The sequence below is a fragment of the Corvus cornix genome, chromosome 14 (assembly GCF_000738735.6).
Source record: "Corvus cornix cornix isolate S_Up_H32 chromosome 14, ASM73873v5, whole genome shotgun sequence".
NCBI classification, from domain to species: domain Eukaryota; kingdom Metazoa; phylum Chordata; class Aves; order Passeriformes; family Corvidae; genus Corvus; species Corvus cornix.
The window spans coordinates 16,484,897-16,505,669 of NC_046344.1; the positions used below are offsets into that span (position 1 = coordinate 16,484,897).

At 44.6% G+C, this 20,773-nt stretch overlaps 1 protein-coding gene across 31 annotated transcripts in view; it reads left to right on the forward strand.

Moving 5' to 3' along the window:
• Positions 1-20,773, forward strand: part of MAPK8IP3 (mitogen-activated protein kinase 8 interacting protein 3) — a 72,593-nt gene that overhangs the window by 24,973 nt on the left and 26,847 nt on the right. For 10 of the 31 annotated variants that reach the window (XM_039560613.1, XM_039560601.1, XM_039560602.1 and 7 more), the window contains exons 5-10: positions 144-167; positions 4,122-4,266; positions 9,468-9,717; positions 11,583-11,685; positions 14,848-14,966; positions 19,253-19,264. In XM_039560613.1, the coding sequence (XP_039416547.1) occupies positions 144-167; positions 4,122-4,266; positions 9,468-9,717; positions 11,583-11,685; positions 14,848-14,966; positions 19,253-19,264 (653 nt within the window). Of the gene's footprint in view, positions 1-143; positions 168-4,121; positions 4,267-7,004; positions 7,094-9,467; positions 9,718-11,582; positions 11,686-14,847; positions 14,967-19,252; positions 19,265-20,773 lie in introns of those variants that run through there. The other 21 variants (XM_039560626.1, XM_039560630.1, XM_039560631.1 and 18 more) reach the window with 9 other exon arrangements.

Here is a 20,773-nt window from a genome sequence, read left to right on the forward strand (position 1 = left end):
ACATGGTGTGGGTTGCAGTGCATGTGTACCTTGTGTCTGTGGTAGGTTGCATGTTTGCATGACATTTGCTCTCTAATGGTTGTTCTTTTTGTCTCGCTTTTTGTGGGATTGCTGCTGTTTGGCTGTTATGTTTGTCACTGCAGTCATCGCCAGTCCTGGAGAAAAAGGTAAATCCTACTGCTGCATCTTAACTTCATTAATCCAAGTGTCAGAGGTTGCTGTGGAGTGGTGACAATGTGATGCTGGGAATGTATTGTACTGGCATATTTGCTCTTTGTGTCTACTGGTGCCTGTGCTGGACTTGCTGGTTCAGGGGCGAAGAGGGAGCCATGGAGCTGGGATAACACAGCAGGGTGAAGCTTGTGTATGCAAATGCAGAAGACACAAGTTTGGTCCCAAAACAGGATCGGATGTCTGGGATGGGATGTTTACACTTCACATCCACTAATGTGTTGAAAAGTCATAGAATCATAGACCTGTAGAATCATAGAGTATCCTGAGTTGGAAAGGACCCCGAAGGATTGTCAAATCCAACTCCTGGCCCTGCACAGACACCCCAAAATCCCATCCTGTGCCTGAGAGTGTTGTCCAAATGCTCCTGGAGCTCTGGCAGCCTCGGGACCATGCCCGTTCCCTGGGGAGCCTGTCCAGTGTCCCACCACCCTCTGGGGGTAGAACCTTTTCCTGAAATCCAGCCCAAACCTCCCCTGACACAGCTTCATGCAATTCCCTCAGGTTCTAAGAAATTTCTTCTCTCTTATTTTACTGTAGAGAACAAGCCGTGCCTGATTTCTGAGTGCAGCAGAACAAGTGTGTCAGTGTCAGCTTTCAAAAGGCACTTCTGGCTGGTGGTTGGGCAGGAAGTGCTGTGCCCAGAGTCTTCAAAGAGACTAGATCTCCTCTTTAAATGCTGGCAAACAAATTGTAGTTTTGTTGTGTTTTGTAAACTTCAGGATGTTGCTTATAAAACATCCTGATCCCAGGTTTTGGCTACTGCAAACCTTTATTGGGGAGTGTGCTGTTCACCTTGTAACTCAAGGTGGAACTAACAAGTGTTAAAACTCACCCTGGCTGAGCCCTGGAAAGATTTGGGTACATGAGGGCAACTACAGCACTCAGAATTTAGACCAGCCCTGAGGATACTTTAAATTTCTTTGAATTAAAATTTGGTAGCCAACTCCAGGACTGCAAAACTGGAGTTAGCTCTGCTGGGGTGTTTGCTCTTTCCCTGTTCCTGGGAGGTTTAGGAGAGGCTTGAAGGTGTTTCCAAAGAAACTCAGCAAGGAAATTTCCTGACAGTCTGTGCTAAAATTCTTTCCTGAAGATTCTACAGCTTCTGATGGTACAGAGACCCTGTATCTCTGTCTCTTTAACGGAGACTGAAATTCACACATTTCCTCTCCATTTGGTGTCTCCTGTATTTTCTTGTGTGTTAAGTGTGTATATGAACAAAGAAGAAAAAGGGAAAGTATGATTTAATGCCTCTCTCAGCATATGTTTGGGGCAGCTTTTATGTCTCGGTGTTGTCAGTGAGTTACATCAGGGCATCCCAGCATAGTCACTAAGATATTTTGGCTGCACCACTGGTTTGACATGGACTGTTCTGCAGTTACAAGAAACTTTGTCCTGGTCCAAACACCTGTGAAGGCAAGACTCTCTTAAAACTACCATTCTGTGCTGGAGAAAAGGAAAGATACAAAACTAATGGTTAAAGCATCTCAAAAAATGCTCTAATTTTGTTTTCTCCCTAAAAAGAGAGATTTTTTTGAAGTAGACTCTTAGGGACCCTTGGGTTATTTCTTTAACTGTAAAATTAGGAATTTTCTGGTTTTGTGGCATAAAGTGGCTCTGATTTCTAGTTTTGAATCCCTTCATAATCTCTTACACATAACTGACTCTACTTTCTGTGGTGCTTGGATCAGTGCCAGGGTGAAGATTTCCTAGGAGGAAAATATTTGCCTAGTATATTATTTAGAAACTTGAAACCCAGCTGTTACAAACTTCCAGGGTCTTAGAATGATAGCAGTGGGATAGAGAGGTACCTACCAGCAGACAGGCAGAGGTAGTTGTCCTTTGGCATCATGACCTAGTAGGAGCAGGAGTAAGTGGCAGGCTACAGTCATAAATTGGGATTTAGACAAACAGCAGTGGAATGTTTTCTCTGAACCATCAGCGATTATTTAAGGCACAAGCAGCAAGATGCCTTTGGTAGTGGAAAGGAAAAGCTACAAGGAAACGGACAATTCCTATCACATAGGAGTCTGGGTTTGAATCTGTGGAGGAATAATAGAATCATTAAGGTTGGAGAAGACCTCCAAGATCATCAAGTCCAACCTTCAACTGAATACCCTCATGCCCACTAAATCACATCGCAAAGTGCCACATCCACACAGTTTTTGAATGCTTCCAAGGATTGTGACTCCACCACTGCCCTGGGCAACATGTTTCCATGCTTAACCACTTTTTCAGTGAAGAAATTTTCTGCAGTATCCAACCTGAACCTACCCTGGTGCAACTTGAGGACATTTCCTCTTGTCCTATTGCTTGTTACCTGTGAGAAGGTTAATGATGTTGTGTCAGTGATCTGTGTTCTTCCAAAATCCAGTTACATGCCTCCTTTCTAAGAGGGTTTGTGTATGAAACTTCCATGTACGAGTCTAGTATCTTCAGGAGAGGATTTTAAAGCAGATTCCTAGGAAAAGTGCATCCCAAGCAGGCCACACTGTAAACACCTTTCTGCCCCATCTTGCCTATCCGAGACAGGCCACAGGAGGCCTTTTTGTCTACTGAAGATAGGCACTAATGCATCAGTGCAGCATGCTGTGGTGGCTGGGCAATGCTGGGACTGAGAAGGTTAGGCACTGTGGTTTTTCTCAGCAAACGTTGCCTTCTCTGCTGGGCACTCCACCTCTGTCCTTCCTAAAAGAGCTGGCTGGTGTACCATCCCCTGAGTTAGTGTGTTTGCTCTGTCCCAGGGACCCTGTAGCAGTTGTTTGCCATAGTCACAGGTGAGGTGGCTGCGCTTGTTTCCCAGCCCTTGGCATGACACCCAATGCTGATGATCATTACAGAAAGGCACATGGAGGTCTGCTGTTACTAACAGTGTGCTACACAAGGGCAGGTTTCATCACACCCCCACAATTAAGCAGAAACCCTGTGCAGGAGTAGGTGAAATACGAGTGAGTCGGAGTGTGGGTGCACATCACACAGAGAATCAATTTAGTTCAGCTCTGCAGGGAATGGAGTCAATTAGAGATATCCCAAACCAATTGCTGGGTTCGGCAAGCTGCTGCCACAGCCTTTCCACCTCCACTGCTTGCTCTAGATTTTCTCCCACGGAAGCTTGGTCTCAAAATCTGTGCCAGCTCTTATGTTCAGAATCGTACCTGCAGCTAGTGAGTCACCTGCAGTTGCCAGAAAGGAGAAGATGAATAGAACACACTTAGAGACACATTGCAGTATGCATGATGCATTCATTTATATCTTTGTTTAGTTTCTGAATTGCGAGTGCATTGTAATATGGGTATGGAGGGAGGATCAAAGAGTACAAATACTCCCGTGCTTAAAATTGGAAGTGATCCAATCCATCTGGTTCCTTTTGTTGAAGCTTGCCAGATTTCGGGTGGAATGTCATAAGTTTCATGTAGATGACACTTAAAAGCATTATTCCTCACCCTGTTATGACATCTGTAGAAGCTATGGGAGCTTTTATTTTTTTGCTGTGAGAGTTGTTTGCTGTGGCTTATTTTCCCCCAGAACCTTTGTTTCTCAGAAGAAGCACTGACTTAAGTTGGCTGGTGTTTGCCTGCACTTTTGTGTTCCCCTAAATTTCTCATGCTGATGGAGCGGTCAGTTGTACCTGTTATGGCCACTGACTCCCTCCCTCTTAGAGTCTCCCCAGGAGGAGGTATTACTCTAGCAGTAACACTGTGGGACTGAGCAGCCAACACCAAGGAAGTGTGGAAGTTGGGAGTTCAGACAGCTGCCACATGGGGGTAACGGTTGCAGTCCCATTTCTAGTGTCTCATATTTCACATACACTAGGTGTGCTGTTTGTTTTCTATCAGAACCTTGTACACGGCTAACACAGCTTTCCTCTCTCTCCCTGTTTGTCTCTTTAGCAGGAAGGAACGTCCCAACTCCCTGAATGTCTTCCCCCTCGCTGATGGCATGGTACGTGGGCAGATAGGGGCCAAGATCGTCCCAACACTGGACCACTGGCACCTGAGTGACCTCGGCCAGCTGCAGTCCAACTCCAGCTACAAGGTTTTCTAGACCATCACAGAGCAAGGGTTTCCCACTCTCTCGCTGTTGATAACATCTCACATTTTCATTAAGCTGGAGACAATCTGTGTCCGTAACCCTTTGCAGCCTCTCCCTATGTGTTTGCTCCCATAGTAGCTGTGCTGGAGGTGGGAGGATATTCTTCTGCAGATCTGGCATATGGTGCAGGAAGGATTTGACACAGCTCCTCATGCTGCTTGTCTCAGGGATAATCTCCTTTACTTGGCTGGCCCCAAGTTGAGAGGGATGTTCGTGGAGGCCGCTAGGGATTGAGGGAAGAGAAATCCTTCACTTCTTAATAGCTTTTTTGGGAGAGGACATGGTGGAACCTGTCCCTTCTCTCCACGTTGGTAAGAGCAATGGTTCTGCAACTCAAGTGGGGCCGGGCACTGGGTGGCACTTGCCCTTAAGTGTTTGTAATTTTTGACTGATCTTCTGACCTTCCTATCTTCACTAAAAAGAGCTCCTTCTTATCCTGTCTGGATGCCCAAGTCTTGCACTGCACTTAAAGGTATTACATTCCTCCTATGCCTAATCACTGCTCTAGACTTGCACTGTCTACCTTCAGTACATCTGTCACCGTTACTGCTCTGCCTTCTGTACCAGGTCTTCCAAAATCCTCACAGCATTGCAGCTGCACTGGAGCAGCTCCTGGTGCTGCCTGACATGTCTTGTGCTCTGCTCTGCCATTCGGGGGTCTCCACTCTGCTATTCGGAGACTGGTCTGAGCCCCAAGGCCCAAGTGGTGTGCTCTGAGCTGACAGCTCAGTGCAGCTGTTTACAGATTAGGCTGTGCATGGTGACCCACATTTCCCATGAGCTGTATGTGTAGACTTTGCAAAGTCTTTGTGCTCAGGATCCCACCAAATTCTTCTCTTAAAATGATTTTCCACAAATGCCTAGTGACAGGTCGGAGAGCCACTGGTTTCTCTGCTGAGCACAGCTCAGCGTGTCCACTGGTACCTCACAGAGCTTCTGCTCTACTTCAGAAGTGTCTGATTAAATTTGCCTTCTCTCTGCTTGGAATTTGTAGAACATCAGCTGTTTTATGTGTCACATACAAGGACTGGTCTCCATTTGAAAAGTTGTGAATCACTTTGAAAAGTTGTGAATCACTGATCCTTATAAAATACACTGAGGCAGTAAAGTCAAAGAGGAGATAAAGAAATTCCCAGCTTGTTGTACCCATTCTACCTGTCTCCAGATTCCATGAATGGGCTTTCACCTGAGGGACTCTACAGCAGTGGCCTTCTTGATGCACAGACAAATTCACAGTTTACTCAGAAAACAAAGCAGCAAGTTAATTTTTTTAACATTACCTCTGTAGAGCAGCCAGACCTAGCACAGCACAAACGTCAGCACTTTGTCAGCTCTCTGCCACTGTGGAATTTGGAAATCCAAAATATCTTTGCCTAGGATGGAGGGTTGGAATCCAGTCCTTACTGTAGTGTTAGAGTTTGGGAAATACAGCAACTTGCAGAATGCCATTCAGGTCCTACAGTCATTTCTGGAAAGCTCTGCCTGGAATTAGGGAATAGCAGTGCCACAGTACAATAACATAATGGATGGTGGAAATGAGGACAGAGCAGGAATGTGTTTCTTCATACTAGTTCTGTGCCAGCACAACCAAAATGTGCAGAGCCCAGCCCACCTTTGGAATCAGTTATTCCTCAGGCTGTGCAAGCAGTGCTGCACACCTTAGTGTGACTAGACCTTGCAGTGATCAGGCTGGGCAGTGGGCGTTAGTTTTTAGAGAAGAGCTGAGTGGGCACTGTGGTTAGATCCATCTTCCACAACCTTGCTAAGGTCTAATTCCTTAAGTGGTCCCATTGACACCTTGCAAAAGAAGTAACCCAGCATCTGCATTGCAGGGGAATGCAGCAGCAACCCAGATAAATGGGAAGCTTTGGTGTCCAAGTTCAGGTCATAGAGGTTGTTCTGCTTTGGGCAGGGAAGACGCCCTGCACGGGGTTTGGAACTAGGTGATACTTAAGATCCTTTCCGACCCAAACCATTCTGTAAGCATTGACTGGATCTCAGTTATTTGGTGGTGGTGGTATCAGGCCAAAAAAATCTGGTTCCAAGAAAGCTTTGTGCGGAAGTAGCAGTGTGCTGCTCCAAATGTATTGTGCTGGGATTCGTGTTGGTGCTTGTTAGACAGACTCGGAGTAGAATGCTTGGATAAAGGCTAGATGGTACAGTGGAGCTAAGTAGCTTGTGCTGTGGAAGACTTCTGTTACATGAGTATGGAGCAAATCAATGAATAGTTACCTTTAGTTGTGATTGACTGACTTGCTAGTTTGGAATGCAGATTTTCCTCCCACAAGCTTCTTGCACACTCTTGTGAGTGAAATGCTATCTCTTAAATCCTCTGTGTGACTGGCTTCTCAGCGGCGTGGCTCATGCCCCCCTTGCCTCTTCTTCAGAGCTCTGATACTTTGCTGACATCACTCACACAACTCACCTTCCCAGTACGTACCTGACTATTCTCACTAGTTTTCCTTCTTCATGGGGCCGTACTGTACTTACATTTTAAGTGTCCTTGTTTACTTTTTATTACTATTTTCTGTTTTAGTTGCTGTCATTATTTTATTTTTGCATTCAGTTGTACATTTATTTTATACAGTGTTTTGGAGATGAAAGTCCTTAACATTTTTGTTTTTATGTACTATGCTTTCAGTGTTATAACCATACAATTGTGGCTTCTCATGGTGACATGTGACTGCTATGAATGTTGGGCCTTTACAATGCATTTTGGAGGTCACTACTACACAGTTGATGTTTAGGAGGTTGACAGGTATGGCTGTAGGTAAGTGGTGGCTGTGGAGAGTATTCTTTGGGTGAGCTATGGGTTTTGGAGAAAGCCTCCTGTGCTGGAGAGCTGTACTCTTAGTGCAATATTTAGCATTAACAGAGCACTCAGACAATAGAAGGAAGATACCAGCTTCTGGGCTGTGAAGAGGAGCACGCTTGTAGTATTTACATTTGGGAGAAATTTCTCCAATGCAGGCTGGAAGGTTGATAAAGTAGGTTTTCTAGGTAAATACAGAACTCACATCTGTAACCAAAGAGTAGTGAAAGACCAGGATAGTTACTTATTCATGTGTTCTGTGTAAGGGGCAGGTTATGTCTATAAACAAGAGGTTACAGGATATCTCTGATACAAAGATCACCCTTAGATACTGATGGTCCAGGGCTTTTGAATGACATCTGGTTCATAAGAACAAGGAATGACAAGTGGAGTGGACCCACCTGGATGTCTCTTACACAGCTAAGATGCTCCTGAACTTTGGTTATTCTCATAGACTTACACTGGGTCCAAGAACATCCCTGAATTCTTTCATCCAACAGCAGTTTTGTTTGGGGAAAGAGGTTTTATGGTTGCATTTCACACTTGATACTCTTGTCCCTTTGTACATTAGAAAGCACAGAAGACAAACTGCAGTTGAGGTAGTCCAAGGCTTACTGGATTCTATTTATTATCAAAAATCCCATTTGATTCTTTTTTTTTTCTTTACATATTAGGAAAGTAGCTCCTAAACCAGGAATATGAACTAGAGGTGGGAAGTGTGGTTTTCACATGTAGCAGCCTAAGAGCAAAGTTCTCAACTCAGTCTTGATGCTAAAACCAGCATATGTGCAGGGACATGGTTTGGATATTCTTGTGGGAATGCGGATACTGTTTGGACTGACGATGCAGAAAATAAACAAAATGTGGATTGCATTTCATGGTAGTGCCATTTAAAAAAACCTGAGTTTCCAATATGAATGCGCAGATGCAGTGTAAACCCTTTGATTTCTACGGTGCAATGTGCAGCAGGGCATTCTAAATAAGCATACAGAGGCCAGTCTAATTAAAGGAAGATTCCAGATTTAACAAAAATATGGCTGCAAAGGGTTAAGTCACCATTTTTTTCAGTCTTCTCATTCATCCCATATTGGATTTTTTTGTCATGTTGTGAAGCTGTTATTAGAATGAGACTTCCAGATGAGCGAAGTGAAACAGCATCACAGCTCCAAGGTTGGGGAGCTCAGGGCAGCCTCTGAGCAGAACCAGGATCTCTCTAGTACTTCCACAGGAGGTGAGAGGCCAGTGGTGAAGATGAAAGCTGGGTCTGGATGTGCAGATGCTGAATGCCACTGCACCCAATTGCAACTCACTGTCACATATAACTCTCAGCATTAATTATGTCACCTCCCTGCAGGCAGTTATTAGGGTGGGCTGCCCTTAAGACTGGGGAAATCTCATTTGGGTCTGGGAGAGGTCACAGTGCTGGTCAGGGCATTCCTTGTCTGACTGAAGCAGTGCTGCTTTAATTGACAAACACAGGTCACAGTGTAAAACCCTGCAAAGCCTTGAAGACTCCTTGCTCCTCAAGAGGTAATGGTACAAGAAGTGGGGCTGTAATGTCTGTTAAAACCAAGAGCCATTTTGCACATTCCACACTGGGAATCCATCTCCTGTGTTCATTTCTCACCTTTCTGAGTTCTTGAGTATTGTCATCCTGCCATTTGGAAGTGGAAGACCACGTCTGCTGTGTTCTCAAGCTGGACCCATACCTGCCTAGCTCTGCATAAGGTGGTTTGAGGACATAGGTCTCCTGTGCCAGACAAGCCAGACCATTCCAGACAAGTGTCCACTTTGCTTCTGCAGTTTAGTGGCAAAACCAGTTTGCTGTTTTCTCATGCGGGTGTGTTGGTGGCTTACAGTAATGACATCAGCCAAGACTTTTAAGAGGCCACTTCAGATCCTTTCCAAGCAATATCCATGTTGCCTTCCAGCTTTGGGAAACACTGGCCTGGCTTGCCGCAAGTGCCAAAGCCCTTCAGCTTTCACTGTAGTCAGTGTGAGCTACAGGTGCTTTTCACCTGTGATAAGGCCACCTTTCTTCAGATCACATACCAATGTGATTTGTGAAGACCAGTATTCAGTAGTGAAGGAGGAAGCTTATCAGCCCTTTCACAGGTGGGATTTGCTTGTTGAGTTCAGCACGAGAACTCGCTGCTTCGCTGTGGTGGTAGTGCCCGGTGTCACAGCAAACGCTGGGACATGTAACTGGTACAGTGAGCAAGAGCCATACTCATAATGCTTTAAGGCATCCATACACCAGCAAATGGGACATTAACTGAAATGTATAATTGTGCTTTTCCCTTTCTGTTCTGCCACCCTGGAATTGCCACAGTGCCCCCAAGACGAAATGTCTGAATCTGGGCAGTCCTCAGCAGCTGCCACACCGAGCACCACAGGAACCAAGTCCAATACTCCCACGTCATCTGTGCCCTCTGCCGCTGTCACCCCTCTAAACGAGAGCATCCAGCCCATCAGCGAGTACACCAATGGCACCACCAAGAGTAATAAGAGGGCACGAGAAAAGCGGAACAGCCGGAACATGGAAGTCCAGGTCACACAGGAGATGAGGAATGTCAGTATAGGTATGGCAGCTGGAGCTCAGGTACTTGGTCACTAACATAATCAACTTCCCAGTGCTGGTGTCTCTGTGTTACAGGGAGAGCCTGGGAGACTGCACTGTAAGTATGGAATCTGAGGAAGCCTGACTTGGAAAGGTACATGAATGAGACAGGGTTAATTGGATGTTAGCAGTTTTTTGGGTAGCAAATTTTTGAAAACATCAGTTATATGAGTAATTTCACGAATTCACAGGATGAGAAGAGGTTACTGAGTTCCGTGTCCTGCAGTAGCATGCATTCATGTCATGGAACCTCTTTCACGAGCACTCAAGTCGCATGTTAGGCTGAGCTTTTGGGAAGCTGTGTCTGGACCTCATCAATATGACAGTTAAAAGCTTATATTTCATTTTCTCTCTAGATTTATTCGTAAGTATTTTATATCCAGTTGTTAAAATGGCAAATTCGTCAGATGAAATAATTATTTTCCCTCTGTGCACTTATCCCACACTGTGATATGCTTAAAAAAACAATTGTATCCAGCTGTTTTTCTCAGCTAAATTAGCTAATTTCTTTTAGCCTTCTTCTCTCATTTACTATCAATCAACAGATATCTTGGGTCAAAGTCATACATCCTATATGTGTGCAATTGTGAGGTGGAAGCTTTTTTTTTTGCACTTTCTTGGTAGAAGTGTGATATTGTGGGATTTGCTCAAAGCAGATAGTTGTGTCTTCCTTATGTGCTCTGCATATTCAACCTTTCTACTATTTCTCACCGCTAATGCAAAATCGATTCTCCATGCTTAGAAGTAATGCACATACTTGAATTTTAATCATGTATTTTATGCATATGTAATTAAAATGTCTGTCAGTGATGCATGTGCCTTAGAGCTGAGCTACCAAAAATGGCACTTAGACGTATTTGCAGAAAAGCTTCCCAGCTTGGTAAAACAAAGCTGAGGAAGGCTGTGTTTGTGTTAGACCCGCTGGACGTGGATGCCTGCCTTGGCAGCAGATCCACGTCACACTTTGTCTTCCAGCCTGGGTTTGCTGCCAGTGGGTACACAATGCAAGCCTGAAAGAAAGCAACACACCAGTTGTCATGGACTTCATATATTTGGCTACTGAGATCATTTGGAAAGGTCAAAAATGTCGCATCTAATGTCATTGAGGGATTAATGTAATTCAGAAGTGAGGTTGTTAATCCTTCAGGAATTTCCTAGTGTGAGCAGACACTGTTCATGTTGCTTGTTCCGAATAGGTGCAAGTCTGAGCTTTTGAAGAGTTTGGTACCCAATAAATGGGACTTGACAAGATGAAGAAATTCTTTATTCTTTAAATACTGGCTTCAGGCTGTAGATTACACAGAAACCGAATTTCATTTATCAGTTTTGAAGTCAAGTGTCACTGTAACGGGTATCTACACCAGTGTAGACTTGAGAATTTGTATTGAAAACATGTTTCTATTAAAACTAAATAGTGCCAGTTCCTAACAGTAGTAATTTCTGTGAAGCTGTACAGAAAATCGCTGTGTTGCCTTCGATCTCAGCTAATGCTGTATGGGGATGGAAGAGTTTTTTATTGGCAGATAAAAAAGGGGTTTTGGAATTTATTTCAATGGATAAAATATTTCTGCTTATCCCATTTTAGTGAGTATTCAGGGCAGTGACTTTGGTGATGCTCTGGAATGGGGGTGGGAAGGGGGATGCTTATGGTGTTCCTGCTCTGCAATTGAGAGGCCACCTTCAGCCACTTTCTGTTCTGATTTTAAGATTTTGAACATGGCACCATGACATTTTCAAACCTCGATATCAAAGCTATGAAAATACCTTTAAGAAATGCCATTCTCTGAAAGTCCTGATCCTGTATGTGATATATACTGTCTTACCTAGGGATGGGCAGCAGTGATGAGTGGTCCGATGTCCAGGACATCATTGATTCTACCCCAGAGCTGGACATGTGTCAGGATCCCCGCCTGGAACGCACGGGTAGCAGGTACTGATTGTGGCTTTTCCCTTTGTGTTCTGTCACTTGGCTTCACAAGGAGTGAGGAATGGATGCTCTGGCTCACAGCGAGCTCACAATGCAGCTGAGACAGGCCATATATTCTGCCTAGTATCAGAGGTCCTGATCTGCTTTGGGTTCTCCAAAAGGGCAGATGCCTGCTGGTGATCTGCAGGAGGATATGTACAGCTGACCCAGGACTAGGCTCGTTTGCCTTGCTGGTCAGGGAGTTTGGAGAAATGATGGAGCAGCAGAAGGTTTAAGACAAGCAAAGAGGACATGGGCTTAAGCTGTCAGGAAGTGGGAAAAGGTGCATTTGTCTAATAAGAGCTCAGTTCTGACCTCCATTTTAAAACTTCAAGATTTTTTCATTTCAGTTCTAATTTTTTCAAGTGTTTGAGGAGTAGAGGCAGGGCTGCCTCCCAAGGGAGGACAAGCAGAGGTAACCTCAGCAATCCCAGTCCCACAGGCTCTGAGCAGGGAGGCTCAGATCACTGGTAGTGAGCCCTGTCAGCAGCTCCAGACAAGGCAAGAGTATGAATTTAGTCCCAGTGCTACCCATGAGCAGCAGGAGGCAGGACTAAAGACAGGTGCAGCTTAGCAAAGGACTGAAGGCATAGGCCTGAGGTCAAAGGGAGCCCTGGGACCAGTGGGTGAGTGGGGTTCCCAGGTGAGGCTGATCAGAGCAATTGTGAACCATGAGTGCACTGAGGAGTGGCTACAAATCCTCAACAGAGTTTTCAGAAGAATCATCAGACCTCTACTAAACTACTCTGCTGCTCTAGTCCCTACCCATCACCCATTTTGTGCTAAATAGGAGGCTTCCTAAAGGGTATTAATTTTGGCACCACATTTCTGTGAGGCATGTGTTAGTCTAGACTTAGTAACTTAGGTACCTTGACTTGTTTTTACTAAAGTTTACTTTTTACCCTTGTCCAGTGGGTAATTTGGCACTATACCAGAAAAAAAACCCCCAAAATCTTACAGGTATGCAGAAAACACAGTACTCTGGCAGAGTGAAGGCAAGATTATCCCATGGTCCCAGTCTGGACTGGATTTGCCCACCCTATTGAGCACCCCCACTGAGAAGGGTACGAGCAGCAATAACATGTGCATTTCTCAGCTGGGAAGGCACACACAGTTAAGCTCCCCTTGGGACATGTAGGATGCCTGGACTATTTTTAGGGTCAGGAGGAATCTAGGGAGTTGAAACTGCTCTGTGTGGGGAAGACAAAAGTGACCAATGAGATCAGATAAAAAATGGGTCAAATCCAAGCATAAGAAGGAAACAGAGAGGATTGATGCACCGGAGCTCTTCGGGCAGGAATCTCTGCTCCAAGTGGTGAGACTGAGAGCTACAGGAGACACGGCCTGACTTGGACTGCTGACAGTGTGTATGCTGCTCTGAAAGCAGAGTGCTTTCATGATGCATACGGCTCTGAAAGCTCGATGCCAGAGGAAAGTTCAGTCTGAATTAGGTCTCCAGGTCAGACAGAGTGCTGGTTTCTCTTGCCATTTGTGCTGACCATCGGACTGCGTGAACTGACTAATTGGGGTGCCATCACGGCACCATTTGTACTTCCTCATTGCTCTCAGAAGTCTTGGTAGCTGGAATTTTTCTGTAATTGAAAAATCCACTTTTTTTCCCTCTTCTTTGCAGTGCACTGTAACTGCAATATCAGAGGCTACTACACTCCATTTGTAATCACTGAGATTATATATGTTATAATGAAGCAATACAACTTGAGATCATCTCCACTGGTGTTGACCTTTCTGATAGATTGCTGGAGAAATTGCACAGCTGCTTTTCATGCTGGTTGATGTCACTCATACAAGGCAGGGAACTGCAAAGTGTTTATAACCCACATTAAGACAATTTTTTAGAGTAGACAGCTACAATCCCAGAGGTTGCCTCGCCTGCGCATCCTGTAACAGCTGTTTGCTGCTTGAGCCATGAGGCTGTCAAGAAATGTGAGAAGATTCTTGATGGTATCAAAGACACTGAGAGATGGAAATGTGCCCTTATCTGATAAGACTAAAAACTATTAACTTTGATTTACCTTCATTTAAATACATCTGGGGACATGAGAAGAAGCCTTTTAATACATAGGCTTACCCAAAGGGAAAATGGACCCTTCAGGCTGATTACACTTAGTGGTTGGCCAAGTAAAAAGGCCATTGCTGTTTTCAGCATTGAATTTCTTACCTGGTATTACTGCTGTCTGAGGTTTCTATCTAGATTGATAGGAGCATGGGGATCCTTGCAGAATCTGACAGGTCAAAGCTGAGCACTTCTGCAAGTTGAAATTTTTCTGTGAAATATTCAATAGTCCTTAATTTATATGACTTCAGAGTAAATCTCTGGGCAAGCTCTGGATGAGCTTTGACGTTGTGCGTGATAGATGTGTCCTCAGCCCAAGAAGGACATGAAGCTGTTGGAGCAAGTCCAGAGGAGGCCACAGAGGTGCTCCAAGGGCTGGAGGCCCTCTACTCTAGAGCCAGGCTGGGAGAGCTGGGGGTGTTCACCTGGAGAAGGGAAGGCTCCAGGGAGAGCTCAGAGCCCCTTCCAGGGCCTAAAGGGGTTCCAGGAGAGCTGGAGAGGGACTGGGGACAAGGGCTGGAGGGACAGGACAAGGGGGAATGGCTTACCATTGCCACAGGGCAGGGATAGATGGGATATTGGGAAAAAATTCTTCACTATGAGGAAATGGTACTTCATGAATGTGATGTAAGAAACAAGATCCACAAGCTGAAAGAGTTCTCTCTAGGTCATATTTGGAGCCCTGGCACAGGTTACCCAGAGAAGCTGTGGCCGCCCCATCTCTGGAAGTGTCGAAGGCCAGGTTGGATGGGGCTTGGAGCAACTTGGGATAGTGGAAGGTATCCCTGCCCATGGCAGGGGGTTGAAACAAGATGGTCTTTAAGGTCCCTTCCAACCCAAACCATTCCATGGTTCTGTGATATGGGGAATAACACGTGCTATTTTCTTTACTCGGTGTGTTCCCTCATTCAGCCAATGGCGAACAGATGGAATGTGCTCTCGGGGTTTTGATTGCAACAGTCTGGGATGCTCGGTATTTCAAAGATAAATGTTTGATCTTAAATGTTGCTAAGTAACAAGATTCCTTCTGGTTTTTTTGCTTCCAACAACAGCCCAACACAGGGGATTGTGAACAAAGCATTTGGCATCAACACAGACTCCCTGTACCATGAACTTTCCACAGCGGGGTCTGAGGTCATTGGAGATGTTGATGAAGGAGCAGATCTGCTAGGTAAAACCTTGTTAGAACCATTCTGTTTTCTCTGGTACAATGATACTATATTAAGCTTCTAGAAGCATTTAAATTCTCTTTTTCTTGCAGAACTTGGATGTTTAGCTTTTTTAAGAATGCATGGAAATTGAGATACATGTGACAGAAGCATGTACCTGCAGTACAGTAATGATTACTTAGAAAATAATCTCAGCTATTAGGTAACTTTTATTTGGGTTGTCTTTATGCGCGTAAGTTATTTTTCTACAGGATTCTCCCACACAAATAATTTGAAGACAAAATTTGCTGCTTCTGTTTCTGGCCCAAAATTCCTCCCCCAGTAATTTTATACGCAGAATAAAGAGTTTGTTTGAAATTTGTAAGGAAGTAACTCATTTAGTTAAGTTTTTGATGTTTAAATGATGTGGAATTATGGTCTGTAATGCAGTATTTACTGTTTTACAGTCAGCCTAAGAGATGTATTAATTCACTTTTTAGGCTGGTTTTGAAAGTGTTTGTAATACCTGCAGCCAGGCTGTGTTCTGTGTTCCTGGCTGGGGCTCTCTAGCAGTCAGAGAAGCAGCTTTGCCTCAAGGGAGCCCTCTGAGCCCTGTCTGTACCTTTTGTATTGGATTCTTGAGTATCTAGATTTTGATTTTTGACAGAATTTAAGCATATTCTTAATTCCTGCTGTTTTCCTGCATCAGGACAGTACAAGTGGTCTCTGAATACTCAGGTGATACAGGCAGGTGATAGAGTTTATAACAGTGTAGCTCATTTTCCATGTTACTGCTTGCTTTAAGGAGCCTTAGGACACATGAGGACTCCAGAAACAACGGGTTATGTGTACTTACTGGCAAGAGATCTGATCTGAAAGCGAACGCTTCCTTTCTGGAGACAATCCATATAGAGTAATGCTTATGGATAATCTTATAAATTTGGTTCTATATATATGTCCAGAAAAGAATGAGCTGAAGTGTGTCACGCAGACTTGCAGCAGCTCACCTTTGCCCAAATCAGGAAGGTACTTGCATCAGCTTTGATATGTCTTGTGTCAGGGCCCTCAAAAAGCATATGTTTCTGCAGGGGGGATAGATTTTGCCCGATTAACCAAAAACTTAACCTTTAAGGTGTGGACTGAAAACTGGAAAGGAGTGAATACAATACTACTTGTTTGATGAAAGACAAGTATTTGTGAAATTGTACTATTACAGCCAATAGTGTGACTGGAATTAAGAACAAGAACCAGACTATCATCAGAATGCTCGCAAATGGCTTTTTGATATGGGTATGTTTTGGATTGGGGTTTTTTTAAATCGTGCTAGCCCTGCAGCATGCAATAGAGCCCTCATGCCATTGCCTAAAGCATAAAATCATTTATTGTTTCACCTTCAACTCAACTCAAGATTGCCAGAAGAAAAAAAATCTGCAGAAGACTCAGGATGAACACACAGGCTTTCTCTGCCTGCAATGGGAGCCAATCTGTGCAAATATTTACAAAATCAAGAATTTAGAAGGAAAAGCAAGATTTCCAGGTTTGAGAATCCCCTGGATGCTGGTAGCCATTTGCAGAAGGGCTGGGGCTCCTGCTTAAAGGGAAGCTTGACAGTAGGAACTACATGTGATGGTTAAAGCTGTGGAATGAATTTTGGTTAGCCAGCTCCATACATTATCAGGAGCTCTCTTCCTAGCAGAATCAGAGCACTAAAACCACAGATAATCTTGCCACTGACTATATGTTTTATCTTGGTCCTTGGGTGCTTCCTTATCAAGGAGCCTTGGGTTGATTCTGCAGCTCTGTCTGCTGATCACTGTGCCAACTGCTGCTTTTCTTCTCCCCCCAAAATGGCTGGGGTATCAGGTATTATTGGCTTGAAAGAGTTACTGTTCTGGAAATTTACTTGCTTGGCATATGAATGGCTTCAGACAATGTGCTTCCCACTTTCCTGCCTTCTGGAAATCCACTTCCTCTTGGGATTACCCTGTAGCCTGACCCAGTGATCAGCAAGAAATGCAGATTGTTGTTTTCAAAGGGCAAAAACTTTTTGTTGCCCAAATCTTGCATGGTTGTTCACTACAGTATCGGATGAAGTGAAAGGTGCTTCACCTCTTCCTGCTATAAGGCTGCCCAAAGACTTCAGTGTGGTGAGATGTCTGTTGTTTGGTAGTTACCACTTGCAATAAAAATGTACAAAGACTTTGTTGAACAGTTGCCATGTAAGTGCAGGCCCTGAAGATCACAGTGTAGTTTCTGAAGTCTGCAGCGTGGCTTACAAGGAGGACATTTCTGTGCTGGGACCATTTTCTGGCCTGAGCACAGGAGCAGAAACCTTGCAGGTGATCCCATGGCGGGCCAGCAAAATAGGAAGGCTGGTTCCTTTTCAAACCTGGGAGATGGACTGTGATGGAATCAGGTAGTTCTGTGCCTTTTTTTTGTGATAAACATGGATCTACGTAATCCTTTGGCTGAGTTCTGGCTACTGACTCTGGCACATAAGAGTGTTTTAAAATGAACACAAACGTTGCTGATTGTACAGAGGGAGGAAGCACAGAGAGATCTCAGGGGTCATGTCTCTCAACAAGAAATGAGACTGGTACTTTTATTTGGCTTTGCCCAATAAAAAGCACAAAAGAAAGTCTGGTAAAGACAGAAGCAAAGAGCTAGATCTTAGGGCTGACAAAAATCTGTCAACACAGTCCCAAATTTTGCCTTTTTTATTAGGTAGAATGTTCTCTCTTTGTGCTGTACCTTTGAGTCTGAAGAGACACGGAGGAAATGGTGCTTTATGAACATGATGTAAGAAACAAGATCCACAAGCTGAAAGAGTTCTCTTTAGGCCATATTTGGAGCTCACTTCTTTCTGTAAATCATATTAATGAATGACTATAAGCTCACTTAAGTGAAGACTTATTACTTCCTCCAGTCTCTCAAAACTTGGCAATCTGTAAACAGTATACTCTTTTTTTTTTTTTGTCTCAGTTTCTTAAAGAAAGGGAAATCTCATTAAAGAGGACCTTAAAAACAGGACTTACAGAAATTACCTTGAGCAGCGGCTGGCAGGCAAATCTGATTCCAGAATGGAAAATCCCATTTATTTCTGGTACAAAATTGGCACCCTTCATGTTTTATTATATTAAATAAAACGTGCAGGTTTCCCCCACCTCTAATACTGCTTTACATATATGGGTTTGTATAGGAAGTATTCTGGAGAAAATGTGGAGTGAGAACAATTATTTACTAATGGGTATTGAGGACCAAATTCCCTTATTTCTCCTACAGACTTAGGAGCACTAGTTGTCTGTTTTCCTGCATATTCACTTGTTAATCATAGGTGATTCTGGGTAGACTCCTGTTCTCCCATCTCACCTTTTCTCAGCTCCCCACCTTCTACCAGATCTCCCTTCCTGCTCTTCCCTATCCGAAGTGTTTCCAGACACAAACAATCACTAGCAGTTTGGTTGTGTTCAGTGGACAGGTCCTTTTACTGAGGGTGATGAGCAGATTGCCCAGATAAGCTGTGGCTACCCTATCCCTGGAAGTGTTCAAGGCTGGGTTGGATGGGGCTTGGAGCAGCCTGGGATAGTGGGAGGTGTCCCTGCCTATGGCAGGGGGTGGAACTGGGTGATCATTCCGACCCAAGCCATTCTGTGATTCAGGTCTAGGATAACCAACCATATTTGCTTTGGAAATTAAACAACAGGGGGTCTGTGGTGAAGACAAAAATGCAGCCTTATTAGCGGTAAGTTTATATACAGTGTTGTGTACAGAAGTTGAAATGGGATTATCAAACTAAGTCCCAGCATTACACTGTACAAAAAAAAGGTTTTAAGTGCAACCAGTTATTTTTTTCAAGCTGAAGCGTCACTGGAGAGCAGTTACTGTCAGAGGATCCAGCTGTTAAAATCACAAGGGGAGGGGAAGTGAGAGGTAGTGGGAATGAGCTGTTCTGCATTTAGTGGTACATGACTAAATAAAGGCAAAATAAAGGTTTACCCAGTCCAGGAAGATCTGATTGCCTCAGATTCACGTCTGGAAATCTGGGGGTAGCTGAGGCATGTGGTTGCAGTTGTACCACGGGTTACCTTTCCTTGTTTTTTTTTTTCCTGTCCTATATGTAGAGTCATGCCATCAACAGCTATGGCAGGTCCTGTCCTTACTATTTCATGCCTTTTGACATTGAAATGGCTGAATCATTGTTAATTTTTTTTGAACAAAATTTTGATTTTGTTGGTTTCAGTCACTGATTGATCCTTTTTCACTTCCTTTTTCCCTTGTCTCTCTGTGCTTCGCTGGACATGGCGCATAGGGGAGTTCTCAGGTGTGTATCTCCTGCTCAGTTCTCCTTGTTTCTTTTTTTCTGGTTGAGTTCGGATGATGTGGTATACACGTGTGATACTCCCCTGCTCTTGTCCAAACACGGTTGGCTTTGCAGACTTCTCCCACCTCGCCTTGCTTGGTTGCCTCACACTGGTGGGTCCCTGCAGCAGGAGGTCCCTGCTCTGCTCATGCTCCTGCTGCCTTTCAATGCACTTTCTCTCGCGTGGCTGTGGGCAGGTTTGCTCCACAGTGTCACACTGTCCTCTCACTCAACAGAGGGCTTTTTTTCTGCCAGGAAGGGTACTTGTAGCAGAGGTCGGGTGGGCACAGACTGAGTAAGGGTCCCACTGTCCTCCCCGCAGCCTGTGCTGTGAGGAGTCCCTCCATGTGCCAGTGGCTGTGGGGCGTTACCTGGTGCGAACCAACTCCCTTCAGGTATTGCGGCAGTGACATTAAAGACACTTTCGTGATGGGTTAAAGTGGCAAAGCCTCTGTCTTTGGTGGAAACTTTGCCTTTCTGGCAGGAGTTGGGTGGTGGCTCTGTCCTTTGTTGGAGGAAGCTGCTTGCTGCCCCAAGGCCATGCTCTGCCATCAGGTTTGCACCTGCTTGTAAAATACACTTGGGCCCTGATGCAATTTTAGTTGAAGTCAAGGGGATCTCTCTTGATTACAGTGCAAACTGGGTGAAGTTTGCCCTGTAGTAAAGGTGGTGACCCGACAGCTGCCATAGTGTGATGCGCCATCAAGCTGTGCCACGTCCCTGTGCCCGGCGCTGCTCAGTGCGGGCTCTGTGATGATACCAAGAAAGGGATGGCATCATCCCTTCTTTTCATTCAAACTGGTTTTACTGTAAGCCACATTTTTTGTGGACATTCCTCAGAAAACCTCCCACTGAAGTTGGAGTTTGTTGCCGTGTGGAGGTGGATTTGGACCTTTTTAGGCCAGATGAAAGCTTTGATACTCACCCCCACTTTTGGTTTTTTCCCCCCTGCTACTGTCTTTCCCTCACCCTGTTCATAATGTCTATTGACCTACCTTTGTTGTGGTGATGGGAAACTCAAGGATGTATCATACAGGGAAAATGATGAAGATGAAAGAAGCAGATGAGGTCATCTCCAAGCTTATCCTGACATCTGTTGTGATAGGACAAGGGGCGATGGTTTTGAAAAAAAAGAGGGGAGATTTAAATTAGATATAAGAAAAATTTCTTTTGCAATTAGGGTGGTGAGGCCCTGGCACAGGTTGCCCAGAGAAACTGTGGCTGCTTCATCCCTGGGAGTGTTGAAGGCCAGGTTGGATGGGGCTTGGAGAAACGTCGTCTGGTGGGAGGTGTCCCTGCCTGTGGCAGGGGGCTGGAACTGGATGTGTTTTAAAGGTCTCTTTCAACCCAAACTGTTCTGTGACACTCCAAGGTGAAGTCCCAGTTAGGTCAGGCTGCAGCAGAACAAGATACCTTTCTACCAAGCATCACATGTGCTGGCACCACACACTGTACATGTGCTGATGAGCT